Here is a 15870-nt window from a genome sequence, read left to right as displayed (position 1 = left end):
TAATAGATAAATATGGTAGATTTGTATTTTTAAATGTTGTGTATATATATATATATATCTATATATAACATTTAAAAATACAAATGTAACTATCATTTATTTTAATTACATTTGAAATGTTCCCTTTGTCCAGCAGGGGGCAGCACTGCCCTTTATCTCAAAATGAGTCAATGTTTAAATCTGAAAAGATTCTCCTGTTAAGACTGAAGATCCGCCACAACATTAAACATCCGCTAGCACTTTATTTTACAGTTTCATTGTTACATGTGGTTACTATATAACTATGAATTATGCATAATTACATGCAACTAACCATAAACCAAATCTAACCCTAATCCAAACACTATAGTAAGTTTGCATGTAATATTATATCACTCAGTACGTAAATGTACAATTACAGTGTAACAAAGTGTAACCCACTTTATTTTACAGTCCTGTTCCCCATGTTACTTATTACAATTACAATAAATAAGTACACTGTAAAAAAATATTGTTGGTTCAACTTAAAAAAGTAAGTTACCTGGTTGCCTTAAAAAATTGAGTTCATTGAAATTAAACAATTGAGTTAATGCAATGGAGGAGATTGGTAAATAAACTCAATTGGACAATAAACTCTAAATATTATGTTATCTGAACTTTTTACAGTGTACTAACTCTGAACATACATCTAAACCCAACCTGAACCCCTGTAGTTAATTTTTTTATTTTATATTGAACAAAGAACACCGGGGATACATGTATCACACAAAAAAATAATAAGAATAAATAAGGAACTCAGGGTAAACCCCTGTAGTTATATTACCCAGTATTTTCTTAGGTAAGTACATTGTAAAATAAAGTGCAACCAATTGATTGTATTAATGAATGCATCCTGTGTGAGTGATGTTATTTTCACAACCATTTTATCATTCACTTTCAATGTATGGAAAAGTGCAGCACATTCTGCCTAACATCTCCTTTTGTCCCACAGAAGGGTTTGAGGGTGAATAATTGAACTGTTACTTAGCCATGCAAACAATTATATCAGCCTGCAACCATATTAAGGTATTAAAACACCTCCATAACAGCAACCACATGCCCTCATGATCTGCATACTGACCACGCCCACATCACCATGTAGCCACGCCCACACACGAGTAACCACGCCCATCGCCTCTGGCTGGGAGGAGAATATGAGGAACTGGTTGAGTTTCAAGGGGAGTGGCTTGGATCAACTCACCTGTCAAAACTTTGGGCTTGGCTGCAACTTTAAACTGAAGTCAAAGCTCATGACACTTGAAGACAGACAGACAGAAAGCAGTCATGTGCGACGTGGTGCTCACAGCAGATCTGCCAACAAGCAGCATCAGTTCAGATAAACTCAAGCAGAAGGAGGACAATCTGAAGTCTACAGAAGAGGAGAAGACGATCCAGGTCAATGGATCTCCGGAGACAGAAGGAGATACGGACAGCAAGATCACCGAGGAAACTAAGATTCAAGAAGACCTCCAGGAGTCGGAGGACCCCCAGAAGCCCCAGGACGAAGAGCTCGCGCTGGGGCCAGATGACGTCACGTGCGACTCCTGCATCGACCGGCCGTGCCGGGCCAAAAAGTCGTGCTTGACCTGCCTGGTGTCGTACTGCGAGGATCACCTGAGGCCACACCTGGAGAACGTCAAGTTTCAGAGCCACAAGCTGGTGGAGCCGCTGCGGGACATCGAGAGACGCACGTGTGAGACGCACGGCGGGCCGCTGGAGCTCTACTGCCTGGCCGACGCGCGCTGCGTGTGCCCGGAGTGCGTGCGCGAGGAACACCGCGGGCACAACGCCGTGCCCATCGCGGAGGCGCGCAGGAACATAGAGGTATTGCTGAGGGGCACTTTCATCTTTTTATTAATAATCTTAAAATCAAAATCATGTATGATTATTGCCTAATAATGTTCAAATTTAGGTTAACTTGGTTAGCTTCTGCTCACCAAAGGCTGCATTTATTTGATCAAAAATACAGTACAATTGTGAAATATTTTTACAATTCAAAATAGCTGTTTTCTATGTGAATATATTGTAAAATGAAATTTATTCCAGTGATCAAAGCCGAATTTTCAGCATCATTACTCCAGTCTTCAGTGTCACATGATCCTTCAGAAATCATTCTTCACAGTAAAAAAAACTTAAAAATGTAAGTTGCCTGGTCGCCTTCATTTTGAGTTCTTACAATGAAAAACAGAATTTGAGTTGCAATATAATGACGGAGATTAATCAACCGAAACTCAAAATATGATGTTATCTGAAACCACATAAAAAAATGTAAAAAAAATTTTTTTACAGTGAATATGCTAATTTGCTGCTCAAGAAACATTTCTGATTGTTATCAATGTTCAAAACAGTTGTGCTGCTGCTTCATATTTTTGTGGAAACCATTATAAAAACTATTTCAGGATGATAAAAAATGGATTGTTCAACTGAAAATAGAAAACATTTGTAACATTATAAACGTATTTACTGACCCTTTTATTTCAATATAATACATCCTTGCTGAATAAAAGTGTTAGTTTCTTTAGAAAAACAACAACATTACTGCTGACCCCAAACTTCTGGCTTTGATGAAGGTGATTCAAATTCACTGTCACATAAATGTGTTGGGGTCATATACATAATACTATGTATTTTGGAATCAGAAAAAATATCGTATTATAGGCTCCTCAAAAAAAAAAAAAAAATTGAGCAACTAGAACCACAAAAAAATATTCCTCAACACTCATTGGTCAGTCAAACCGATGGTGTTGTTGTATCAGGATGTGCTCTAACCAAATGAGCAACTTTTTGATAGCATTTTGATCTTGTTCAGAATTGCACACTTTCATATAACATATATATATCATATAGTAAGAGTAGTGTGTTCGTCCGAATCCAGCCACAGGGTTTACGCTCATCTTACTTATATATGTTTTTGCATTTGAAGCTAAAATGGGAGAACGTATCTTAAAATAAAAACCAAACACTTCATCTTTGAGGGTAATTTAGCCCCATTGCCTCTATAAACACAAACTGTTCCTTATATCCAATTAATCATGTGACGTAAGGAACAGAGGACTTTATCTTTCCTCTCTCTCTCACTCTGATTGCATCAGATCATATTGTAAGAACATCATATCTGACAGCATCTCAGTGTCTATGTGCTTACACTGGTTCAATGGGACTGTGTGCTCATGAGACGCCTGGTAAAGAGCCATTAGTGTTTGCTATAAGCTTGTTACTGATGCTGAAGGTTAGTGATGTGATCAAGCTCACACAATGAAGTTTAATAGTGCTTTAGGTGTGAATGATTCCTCAAATCATGTTGTGCTGTTGCTAACCATTCAAACAGCATGGGGGGGGGGGGGGGGGGGGATTTTCACCAATGTAACAAGAAAGTAGAAAATGTCCACCACTTCTACTTAAAAAACTTCAGAAAAGTTCAGTTGCTGCCATTTTTGAGTGTAATCAAATTGGCTGTGCCAGTCATTTCACACTGTAAAAAAATATTTTCATGATATTTTCATTTTTATCTTTTGTCAAATCAACTTCGATAACTAATGTGTGAAGATAACAAACTATTTTGAGTTTCTGTTTATTAAACCGTTCTTCTTCATTGTATTAACTCAAATTTTTAATTACAATTACAACGAACTCAAAATTTTAAGGCAACAAGTTAACTTGCTTTTTTAAGTTAAACCAAAACATTTTTTTACAGTGCAACTTAAATGATATTAAACTGACTTAAAAAATTGAGTTGAATCCTGTAACTTAAAAATATATATATTTTGATGATTTAAAGTAATGGAAAATAGAAAGTAGAATTTTGATATATATTGTTGGTTATACCTAAAAAAAAAACACAAATAATGTGTTTTAATCAACCAAAACTCAAAATATTATGCCAACTGAATAACATTAGTCAATCTTGATCTTGTTGTGATATCAAATCTTTAAAAAAAAGTACACTGCTGATTCATCATTATTTTGGTTAGTGTTTGGTTGAGCTGGACTAGTTTAGGCTCATGTGTGAGTTTGACCCATTTGCTCTCCATTCAATGTCATTAGCAACTGAAAGATCTCTTGGGATTACTCTTTCCTTTTCCTCGTTGACGTACCGCGTGTGTCGTAATTTAATGTGTTTCTGATCCTGTTTGATCTAAAACTGGTTTCTCTATTCTGCATGGAGATGTGCGCGTCAGTTCATGACGTCTGTGTGAAATCTCCTCAAGAATGCAAAACATCTCAGATGTTCTGTGATAATAAAGACACACGTGAATATCAATAGCTCAACTAACAAACACAAACATTAGGAAGCTTATGGGATTTTTTAAAGACTGGATACTCAATGTAAACACTGTTTTCATTATAATGCAACACCTTTAAAATTTTTTTTTTTTTTTTGCTGTGGCCGCACATGAACGCTGTTGGTTATTTACAGTCAAATTTTCTGGCCTATTTGCATGATAAACAAACAAAGAAGCTTTTATCCGGTTGAGTTTGAAAGCAGCTCTTATTATGATCAACGTTAAACAGATCTGCTGCTTCATATCTTTGTGTAAACCATGATATTTTTTTTCTGGATTTTTTGACGAATCCAAAAGAACAGCATTTATTTAAAATGGAAATCTTTTGTAACATTATAAACCTCTATTAAACTCCTCCAAATATGACAAAAAAGTGCCATATACCTTCATAGACCATAGTCTTCTGACGCAATGCAATTCATTATATGAGAAACAGACTGAAAATATTTTTTTAGTGTTTATTAACTTACATTTCCTTGCATAAAACTATTGTAGGATTTCAGAAGACCATATATAATGCATGTACATGGACCATTATTAATATACTTTCAAGGTGCTTTTAACATGCAAAAGTAAAGTACTTTTTTTGGAAGTTGTTTAAAAGGTTTTAAAAACTTGAGGGCGAGTAAATATTAGCGGTGTAACGATACCCTCATGTTACGATTCGATACATATCGCGATACTGAACTCACACTACGATATTATTAAGATACTCCAAGACCAAGAAAAGGTTAAAATTACTGTTGATTAAAATGCAAAATGTTGTATTACATTAGGGTGTAAATGAGGTTTGGACTTTGGTGCTGGAAACCCAAAGCACGGGACAATAGAGACATCAGAATAACAATATTCATGATTCTGAAGCTGAATATATTCATGAAATAAATGTGCTTGCACTGTCAATGTATTTACAGTTTGTTCCAATTGCTAACACACAATATTGCAAACTGGTTTTATCAAAATACTTTCACAAAACCACACACCCAAACTGCAAAATACCTGATTATATCCGGATCCGGAACCAAAACTACATCATTATCAAAATCAAACGAAATGCCACACACTTCATTCATATTACCAGATTGTTGTCTAACCAACTACACACTGTTGTCATTTTGAAATGGCAAACATGTGACTTTATGTCAGATTGTTGTGTTTTATGCAGAGAGCTTGATTGACAGGTGATCTGACCAATCAAACTTCGCCATTCGCCATTTTGTTGGACAAAGCAGTCAGGAGAGTTAGTAGATTAACATGGGAGGATTTGAGCTTGAGAAGCGGAGTGTACTGACGTCTTTCTGCGGTTAAAACAACATTCCTTCTGATGTTCATTCATGTTTATTTGATGCTATAAATGAATTAGAAGGAAGAGATGATCGGTTCACGAGCGGCTTTAACTGAGTGACACAGCGATCTGACACGAGTCACGACACATTAAAGAGCCACAAAACGGTATTTATTGTTTAAATTTCTTCCAAATTTGAAAGGTGAGACTTTGTTTAATATGTTTAATATCAAAAGTAACTTGGTCTGTGTCTGTCAGTGTGTTGTCAGTCTCCTCTATGCTCCGCGATGTATTTTTCACTGCGTGAGAACATGGTGTGTGTGAGAGCGGCGTTACGTAGCTTGCCGGACATAGCGACAGTAACTAAGGGGGTCTTTGCGAACGGTCGATTGCAAAATGTGTGTAAATAAGAAAATGTGTTTAGACTTTTGGAGACTTGAGAAGAGGTTTTGCTCTCTGTGTCAGTTTAAATAATTGTGCTGTCACTGTGCATGTCATTTTAGTGTGCTAGCAATTGGGAAAAACTGTAAAATATAGGCCACTTTTTACTGGTAACAAGACATCTGGCATTATCAGGACCCACAAATATTCCCCCATTGCATTATTATACATTATATTCAACATTATAGTAGTTTAATGTAGTACTGACACTAAAACTTTTGAATTTTTTCTCACACAGTAATTTTTATTTTGTGGGTGACCTATACACAATAGTAGGCTACATATTGTTGCGTTTCTGTATTGCGATATATTGTGACACAATATATTGTTACACCCCTAGTAAATAATGACAGAATTTCTATTATTGGTTGAACTATCGGTTGTCCCTGACATTAGTCATCTGTTAGGAAATCTTTTGATGTAAAACAACACACCCTGTGTGTGTGTGTGTGTGTGTGTGTGTGTGTGTGTGTGTGTGTGTGTGTGTGTGTGTGTGTGTGTGTGTGTGTGATCATTAGGTTACAGCGTTGCGCAACACAAATAACATGTTCAGCAATCCTGCCTGACACGATCACAGAACTAACAGACACGGTCAGTCCTGTTACCTTTTGAGAAACTTCCTCTCAGCTGATGAATAGAGAAACTATGACACTCAAAATCTCTGTTACATATCTAGTTTAGTGAGGTCATGACATCACTGACTGCTTTGCAACTCATTCTCAGTGATGATAATCACCAAACACTTTACGTTACAGCGTCCATGTTTGACATACGTAAGACATAACTATAATACATTACTGGCAATCTGAAGAATATGTGATTACCTGTGCAAAACAAAGATACACTGTTGTGTGTTGTTGCTGAAAGCTTTTCTAAATTGCTACGTTGGATTTTACCCAGCAAGCAACTCTGCATTTAAAAGACGTCTAAAAGCCGTCCAGCCCAGACGTCTAGGCTAAAACAAGGCTAAATTTGGGCTGTCAGTAAAAATTGAATAGATGTCTAAACCAGAGCCCAAGAATAGACTCATCAATTAGATAAAGAAATGCAATGAGTGAAGAAATGAAAGCTAACACCTTGTAATCACTGTTTACTTTGCTTACATTAATATCATAGCAAGTTATTTTGGCAAAAACTACATAATTCAAGGTTATTTTGGCTAGAAGTGTGTTCCTCATAGCCGGACTATATCGGGTCTATAGTTAACCCAGACTGTGAAATGACGGCTATTGCTTGCTGGGTTAGTAAGTGTCTATGTGGCTCCTTATTATTACTAAAATATTAAACTTTGCCACATCATTTGTCCCACAAAACACCGCTCAAAGTGTCCTTGTTCAGTTTTCAAATGAAATTTTGTCCCTGTAGGGCACCCATAGCATTCATAATAACCTCAGGACATGTTTATGAGAACAATACAGCCTTTTCTGAGAAATGTGTGTCTTAGCTGCAGGATGATGAGTGAAGGAACACCGTGTGTGTGTGTGTGTGTGTGTGTGTGTGTGTGTGTGTGTGTGTGTGTGTGTGTGTGTGTGTGTGTGTGTGTGTGTGTGTGTGTGTGTGTGTGTGTGTGTGTGTGTGTGTGTGTCAGAGAGCGTATCTAAGCATGTTTTAACTGGAGGGAGTGCAGGGAGGGGTTCATCAACACTAGTGCAGAAAGCTACTATTAAAAGTAATGCATTACAATATTGCTTTCTCCCTAAAAAAAGTAACTAATTGCAGTATAGCCTAGTTACTTTTGCGTAACTTTTTGTTTTAACCTGTGCTGGGCTTGCTTGTTTGTTAATAACTTTGGCAAATGTTAAGGCCCTTTCACACCAAAAGTGAAATGAATAAGCCTCAGTCTGAAGGAAATGCTAATTCACGCCTTGCTTATTTGTATTTGTTGAATTGGATCATGTGAGATAAAGTATATTTGTGTTATTTAACATATTTAATTATTGCTGCGTAATATTCCGAGTTTGCATTTCACTGTTTTTATTCATATTGTGGAATACTGAATCTGTTTTTGTGCAAGTGAGATGAGTAAATGCTCACATTAAGCATCATGTTTCCATGTCTCTGTATTACTCCTGATTCCTCTCAACACAGAAGAGCTGTCAGTCAATAAATAGTAAAAAAAAAAAAAGTATATATTTGAAAAAGTATTAGTTTACTAGTTACTTATAAAACAGTCTCTTGTTACGTGTAATGCGCTGCGCCCGATACTGGTCCGATACAGCGGGGCTATTCTGTGACTGGATGGTCAGGGTGGAGGGAAACTCTATTGTTTGAGATGTTCCCTTTAGCAAACACACAGAACAAGAGTAACCGTAGAGGAAGTTTTTGTCTGAACCTGCCTGTGGAATGCAAAGAAAAAGCTGAGTACAGATGATGCCTTTCTGGTTACTCATATTACTCTCTAATTCAAAGGGATGCTCACTTTGGTCCATTTTTCTTTCTCACAATTGCGAGTTTATATCTCACAATTCAGACTTTTTTCTCACAATTGCGAGTTTATATCTCACAATTCAGACTTTTTTCTCACAATTGCGAGTTTATATCTCACAATTCAGACTTTTTTCTCACAATTGCGAGTTTATATCTCACAATTCAGACTTTTTTCTCACAATTGCGAGTTTATATCTCACAATTCAGACTTTTTTCTCACAATTGCGAATTTATATCTCACAATTCAGACTTTTTTCTCACAATTGCGAGTTTATATCTCACAATTCAGACTTTTTCCTCACAATTGCGAGTTTATATCTCACAATTCAGACTTTTTTCTCACAATTGCGAGTTTATATCTCACAATTCAGACTTTTTTCTCACAATTGCGAGTTTATATCTCACAATTCAGACTTTTTTCTCACAATTGCGAGTTTATATCTCACAATTCAGACTTTTTTCTCACAATTGCGAGTTTATATCTCACAATTCAGACTTTTTTCTCACAATTGCGAGTTTATATCTCACAATTCAGACTTTTTTCTCACAATTGCGAATTTATATCTCACAATTCAGACTTTTTTCTCACAATTGCGAGTTTATATCTCACAATTCAGACTTTTTCCTCACAATTGCGAGTTTATATCTCACAATTCAGACTTTTTTCCTCACAATTGCGAGTTTATATCTCACAATTCAGACTTTTTTCTCACAATTGCGAGTTTATATCTTACAATTCAGATTTTTTCCTCACAATTGCGAGTTTAAATCTCACAGTTCAGACTTTTTCCCTCAGAATTTGGAGTTTTCATCTCGGAAAAAAAAAAAAAATTAAAGTCGCAATTACCAATTACTTTTTCAATAAATGTCATGCATATATTGTTTGCTTTTTTATTGTTTCAAGAAATGTTTTCAAGAAAATTGTCAATATTTCATTACATTAAGGAATATTTTACCAGTGTCTTAAAAAATATTAGTGTAAGAATTAAAATGATTCATGTTTAATTTGCTATTTCAAAATGACAAGGAACTGGATTTGTATTTGTCAACACAATATTGTGTGTGTTTGTGTGTTTCCAGAAAGAGCTTCATGACAAACAGGCAGACATGATGAAGACGGTCACAGCAGCGGAAAACGCCATTAACAAGTTACAGGTCAACACGGTGTCTATAGAGGTAAAACACACCAGTAAATGTAAAGTCAGTCATTTTTGGATTTACTGCACAAGACCGCAATGCTAGACTAGTGTTAATAGATAACATATTAACTGTACTATAAAGTAAACTGGGAATGGAGTTCATTCGTTCTCTGAATTCCGATTCGGGTGAGTGGGATCTGATCAACCTTACTGTGTTTATTTAGACATTTATTTGTGTTTTAGTTCGCCTGATTTCTTACTTAGTTTCCTCATTTGTTAATCAGTCCCACACACCTGTTCGGTTTCATCCTGATTATGTTTCCTCATGTTCATAAGCGCTGTGTTTCCTCAGTTCTTTGTCCTATATTGTATATGTTACTTGCTATTCTGACTTCTCTGTTCACATTTTTTATTAAAAGTCTCATTAATTAACTTGGATTTCGTGTGTTAGATTACACCCTAGTGGTTTATTAATGCCAGTTTTCCTGTGCATTCTGCTTTATGTACATATAAGATGACATTTGACATCCTTATGTTCAGAAAGTGAGTAAATATCTGGAGCTTCAAAAACATGATGTACGTTATGTAACTGCATTCCCCGCCGGCTGTAGAAAGAACAACCCTTTTTTTCTCTGGAATTGCTCAGTGGCTTGTCCTGACTGTGTGTGTTCCCGCAGGCGTCTGTGAAGGACGTGCGAGGAGTGATCGAGGAGCAGTTCGAGACACTGATGCTGGCCGTCGAGCAGGTGAAGAAGGAGGTGAAGGAGATTCTGGAGGCCGAGGAACGGCAGGCGCTGAAGCAAGCCGAGGGGATACGAGTTCATCTCGAGCAGCGCTGCTCTGAACTGAAGAAGACTCAGGGTCGGGTCGAGAAAATCACCAAAAACAAAAATGACATCGACTTCCTGCAGGTATGGAGCCATTCATGAACTTCAGGTATTTTAGGCATGTGTTGTGGGTCAAAGGTGATGTGTGAATGAGGCAAGCGTGAAGAGTTACTATTACAGTTTTATGACTTCTACAGTATAGTGAAACTGGAAAGATGAGAATATGGTGCAAAAGTTCAGTAATTCAACTTAAAAGGTGAAACTAATATATTATATAGACTCATTACATGCAAAGTGAGATATTTCAAGCCTTTATTTGTTATCATTTTGATGATTATGGCGTACAGCTTACACTCTAAAAAATGCTGGGTTGTTTCAACCCAATTTTGGGTCAAATATGGACAAACCCAAACGTTGGGTTAAAAATTGTATTAAAAAATGTAACCCAACATTTGGGTTTGTCCATATTTGACCCAAAATTGGGTTTAAACAACCCAGCATTTTTTAGAGTAATATGAAAACCGCATATTCAAAATTAGAATATTGTGAAAAGGTTTTCATAAGCTGTTAGCCATAATCATCAAAATTATAACAAATAAAGGCTTGAAATATCTCACTTTGCATGTAATGAGTCTATATAATATATTAGTTTCACCTTTTAAGTTGAATTACTGAAATATTTGTAAAAAAAAATAAACAATGTGCACAATATTAAAAAAAAATCGAGTTTCACGTGTACATTTAAGCTATTTTAAGGCATAATTTTTACTGGGAAAAAAACCCTGAAATATATCAAAGATGAGTTTTAAGGGATAAAATGATTGACTTTCCCCTTGTGCATCAATTAAAACAAGTTACACATAGGTCCATAGAGGACAAAAAACGTTCATTAAAATGTGAAGCTTGGGAACACAGACTTAAGTTTGGTGTCATTTTAAAGAAGACCCTTTGCCAGATTATTCTTGTATAAAATATTTAAAAGTGATACCAAAAAAAAGTTATAGAGGTTTAAGTATATGAAAATGATTTATGAACAATATTTTGTATAAAATATATAGTTTATGAAACATGTTGGACTCTAAAACTATCGGAAAATCAAAGCAAAATTGTGTTGAAAATTTGAGTTTGATATCTCAAAACATGAGCTTTCAGTAAGATTTAGTTTGTTTGTTAAAATGAGGGTGAAGAGTTACATTCAAGCTATTTTAAGGCTATTTTTATTTTTTACGGAAAAAAAAACACTGAAATATGTCATTTTGTTGATCAAAGATGAGTTTTAAGGGATCAAAGTAGTGACTGCAGGAGGATTTTAATGCTTTATTATCAATATTGTGTATTTTCCAGGAGTATTCCGAGTGGAAAAAGGAAGCAGTCGATGTGTCTTTACCTGGAGTTTACATCGGGCTCATGGATCAACTGCGGTTGTTCAGTGGTGTTATCAAACAGTCCACCCAAGCGATGTGCGCCAGCCTGCAGACCTCATACACCAACAAACTCAAAGAAACCTGTAAAAACGGTCAGTGTGCAAAATCTCCATGAGTTTGAGCATTTCAGAAACATCATTCGTGTTGTATAAAGCATTTTGAAACGTTGCAAATTTACCCAAACATCTTTGTCAAATCACAGATAACATTGGCATAAAGACGGTTCATGCCATGATCACTGCGAAACAAAACCTGTCGATTCCCAAACCGAAGACCAGAGACGACTTCCTCAAATGTGAGTGTTCACAGGGTTATTAGCCCTAAAACAAACTACATTAAAAAGATCTTCCTTACTTGAAATAAAATAAACCTTAACTATTATAGAACGATTTTCACTGTAAACTAGCCGCTTATTATCATGCATATTAGATATTGGCTGTTTATTAGTACTTATGAAGCACATATTAATGCCTGATTCTGCATGATCATATTCTACATCCCTTAATCACCCAATACCTAAAATTGTGCAAAAATTATGATTTTAATTAGTTACATTTTTGTACCCTGTGGAGTTTTTCCTTAACTTAAGTTAAAACTTTTAGCAATTTTGTTGTTGTTTTTTGTCATTTTTATTATTATTTTATAAATATGTCTCTATAGAATTGTATTTGATTTTATTTCTGTTTTAGTTTTAGTAATTTAAATTAAACTAAACGAAAATTAGATAGTTGCATTTGTAAGTAGTTGAAATAAAAAGTTTGTCCATAGTTCAATTCTGACTATTAACTATGACTTTTGCCTCAATAAACTCCTAATTACTGCTTATTATTGAGGGGAAAGTCATAGTTAATAGTCAGAATTGAACTATGGACAAACTTTTTATTTCAACTACTTACAAATGCAACTATCTCATTTTAGTTTAGTTTAATTTAAATTACTAAAATGACTAAAACTGAAATAAAATAAAATACAATTACAATTCTTCCTCTTCTCAACGTGGACTGTGTGTTCCCGGGGGCGGGGTTTATTCCCGGGGGCGGGGCTTATGTAAATTTTAGGGCTGGTGATGTCACTAACCCGAGAAGAATGTCGTGTAGTTCCTACCAGCCGTTTGTTGTAGTCCTTTTCTTTAAAAGCAAATATCTTCCTTTGCTTTAAACTTTGAGCGTTGTAACTTTGCAGATGTTGTTTATGATCAAACAGCAACATTACACACTAACTACAGTTAGAAAAGTGAAATCATACTTTACCACCCCTTTAAACAACTACATGTACTTACTATAGGGTTAGGGTAGGATTAGGGTTTGGTTGAGGGTTAGTTGCATGTAATTTTGCTAAATTTATTGTTATTACTATGGTAAGTATATGTAACAAATGTAACAAGGACACTGTAAAATAAAGTGTTACCAATATATTAATATTTTTATTTTACTACAGCAGCAGCAATTTACCAAATCCTCTCCACAATAAATGCAATTCTCAACTGGTTTTGCTTCACATTAATATAGTGTGGGTGATTGACTCTGAGTTTCCTCCACAGACGTCACTCCTCTAAACTTCGATGCGGACTCGGCTCATCAGTTCCTGCGTCTGACAGAAGAGCGCAAGAAGGTCACGAACACGACCCCGTGGCAGCACAGTTACTCAGACCTCCCCGAGCGCTTCGAGCACTTCAAGCAGGTGCTGACAGCCGAGAGCTTCTACCTGGGACGCCACTACTTCGAGGTGGACATGAGAGGAGAGGGAACTCACGTCGGCCTGACGTACAAGAGCATCGACCGCAAGGGGTCGGAGAGCAACAGCTGCATCACGGGGAACAGCTTCTCCTGGTGTCTCACGTGGAACGGCCGAGGGTTCTCCGCGTGGAACAGTGACGTGGAGACGCCGCTCAGCGGCCCGAAAGCCTCGCGCATCGGCGTGTACGTGGATTACACCGCCGGCGAGCTGGCGTTCTACGACGTGGAGAACGGCATGACGCTCATGCACAGGTACCAGGCTCAGTTTCTGGAGCCGCTTTACGCTGCGTTCTGGCTTCCCAAGAAGGAGAACGTGGTTCTCCTGGAGCCGGCGGGAGCGTCGTCGACTCTCGCAGCGCCGTCTCCGGTTCCCTCGCCTCAATAAACTGCTCTCGCTCCTTGGATCCGCTGCATTTCCTTATTATAATGTGCCGTTTGCATCGCGGTAACATTCATCTCAGGGGATATCTGGACTGGAAAACCTGAGACATGTTAACTGTGTAAACTGAGGGACCTAAACTGACTGATATTACAGTTTTATGACTGCTACGGTATAAAAAATACCCATAAATGCCTATTAATGTGTTTTGTTTATATATATATATTTACAGGTGAAACTCGAAAAATTAGAATATGGTGCAAAAGTTCATTTATTTCAGTCATTCAACTTTTTATTATATTTATTATATGATATTTCAAGCCTTTATTTGTTATAATTTTGATGATTAGGACTTACAGCTTAACCTTTTCACAATATTTTAATTTTGAATATTTTAATTTTGAAAGTTTAGAAAAACTTATTTTTTCATAATCTGTAAGCCATAATCATCAAAATTATAGCAAATAAAGGCTTGAAATATCTCACTTTGCATGTAATGAGTCTATATAATATATTAGTTTCACCTTTTAAGTTGAATTACTGAAATAAATGAACTTTTGCACCATATTAATATATATAATATATATATATAATCCACAAGTCTTATGCTCGTCAAGCCTCAAAATCTGTAACTTGTTTTGACTTGTTGATCAAAAAAACTGTACAATTTAAAATAATGGTTTTCTATTTTAATATATTTTAAAATTTTATTCCTGTGATCAAAGCTAAAAATTTCAGCATCATTACTCTAGTCTTCAGTGTCACATGATCCTCCAGAAATCATTCTAATATGCGAAATAATATAACATTATTTTAAATGTAATAATATTTCACAATATTACATATATTTCTGTATTTATTATGATCAAATAAATGCAGGCTTGATGAGCAGAAGAGACTTCTTTCAAAAACATTTAAAATAGTAATGTGTCCAAACTTTTGACAGGTACTGATATATATATATGATAGTGTATTGTTATATGTGTCATACATCAGTGCATCCGTGCTGAAATATGTAAGACAAAAGTTTCTCGTTTACAGTAATGTTACACAAGTGACCAAACCCATTAGTCACGGTTAAATATTGCGTCACATTTCACAGGGTTGGTCCCGCTGAGGTTGGGTGGGTTACCGGGACACAGATATGACTCTATAATGACACAGATATGACTCTATAATGACACAGATATGACTCTATAATGACACAGATAGGACTCTATAATGACTCTGATCACTGTCATGTGCTGCTGTGTCCCTCGTATGTTGTGTTTTGCTCCTCTGATCTCTGACAGTTACTTTACCAGCTAAATAAACATCATCTGTCTCTGCAAATATAAAATGACTTCAGTGGGAAATGCTGGTATTTGTCCGTGTGTTTTGTTGCCATAACCGGTTCCGCTGGTGTCTACGGGACAGTGTAATGCTGCAATGCGTCATTGTTAAATGATGTGTATTTATTCTTTCTAAATTATAAAGATACTTTAAACAATAAATCACAATGAACCAATGCATAAAAATCAGAATTTGTATGTTTCCACACACAAGTAATTTGTCTAACAGAAGATGCAGAGAAACAAGATATAGATAATAAAAATATATGAAATAATTATTTAATTATTATAATTATATGAATCATTAATCATTTAATTTCTTTCATAATTTCACATATATATATATATATATATATATATATATATATATATATATACACACACACACACACACACAAATAAAATTATGTAATATATAGAGAAATATCCAGTAGCCTATGCAAAGCAATAGGATTATTAAAATATCGGAAAATTAAAATAAACAGAATAATATAGCCTATATATTCAACATTTAAGTTTGTGTGTGTGTGTGTGTCAAGTCAAGTCAAGTCATCTTAATTTATATAGCGCTTTTAACAAT

At 35.7% G+C, this 15870-nt stretch overlaps 1 protein-coding gene across 1 annotated transcript; it reads left to right on the top strand.

Moving 5' to 3' along the window:
• The first annotated feature begins 229 nt into the window (after positions 1-229).
• On the top strand, positions 230-15384 carry trim16 (tripartite motif containing 16). Its single transcript, XM_079595645.1, has 6 exons — positions 230-1842; positions 9535-9630; positions 10271-10504; positions 11765-11936; positions 12047-12139; positions 13385-15384. Exons 1-6 carry the CDS (start codon positions 1303-1305, stop codon positions 13963-13965), a joined length of 1716 nt encoding a protein of 571 aa, XP_079451771.1. The 5' UTR covers positions 230-1302; the 3' UTR covers positions 13966-15384.
• The last annotated feature ends 486 nt before the right edge of the window (positions 15385-15870 follow it).

Source organism: Phoxinus phoxinus (assembly GCF_949152265.1).
Source record: "Phoxinus phoxinus genome assembly, chromosome: 21".
NCBI classification, from domain to species: Eukaryota; Metazoa; Chordata; class Actinopteri; order Cypriniformes; family Leuciscidae; genus Phoxinus; species Phoxinus phoxinus.
This window is presented reverse-complemented; position numbering and strand designations above follow the sequence as displayed.

Coding starts and splice junctions, on each gene's coding strand:
- trim16 (XM_079595645.1), top strand. CDS start 1,303: ATGTGCGACGTGGTGCTCACAGCAGATCTGCCAACAAGCAGCATCAGT. Junction 1,843..9,534: donor AGGCGCGCAGGAACATAGAG/GTATTGCTGAGG, acceptor GTGTGTTTCCAG/AAAGAGCTTCATGACAAACA. Junction 12,140..13,384: donor CAGAGACGACTTCCTCAAAT/GTGAGTGTTCAC, acceptor TTTCCTCCACAG/ACGTCACTCCTCTAAACTTC.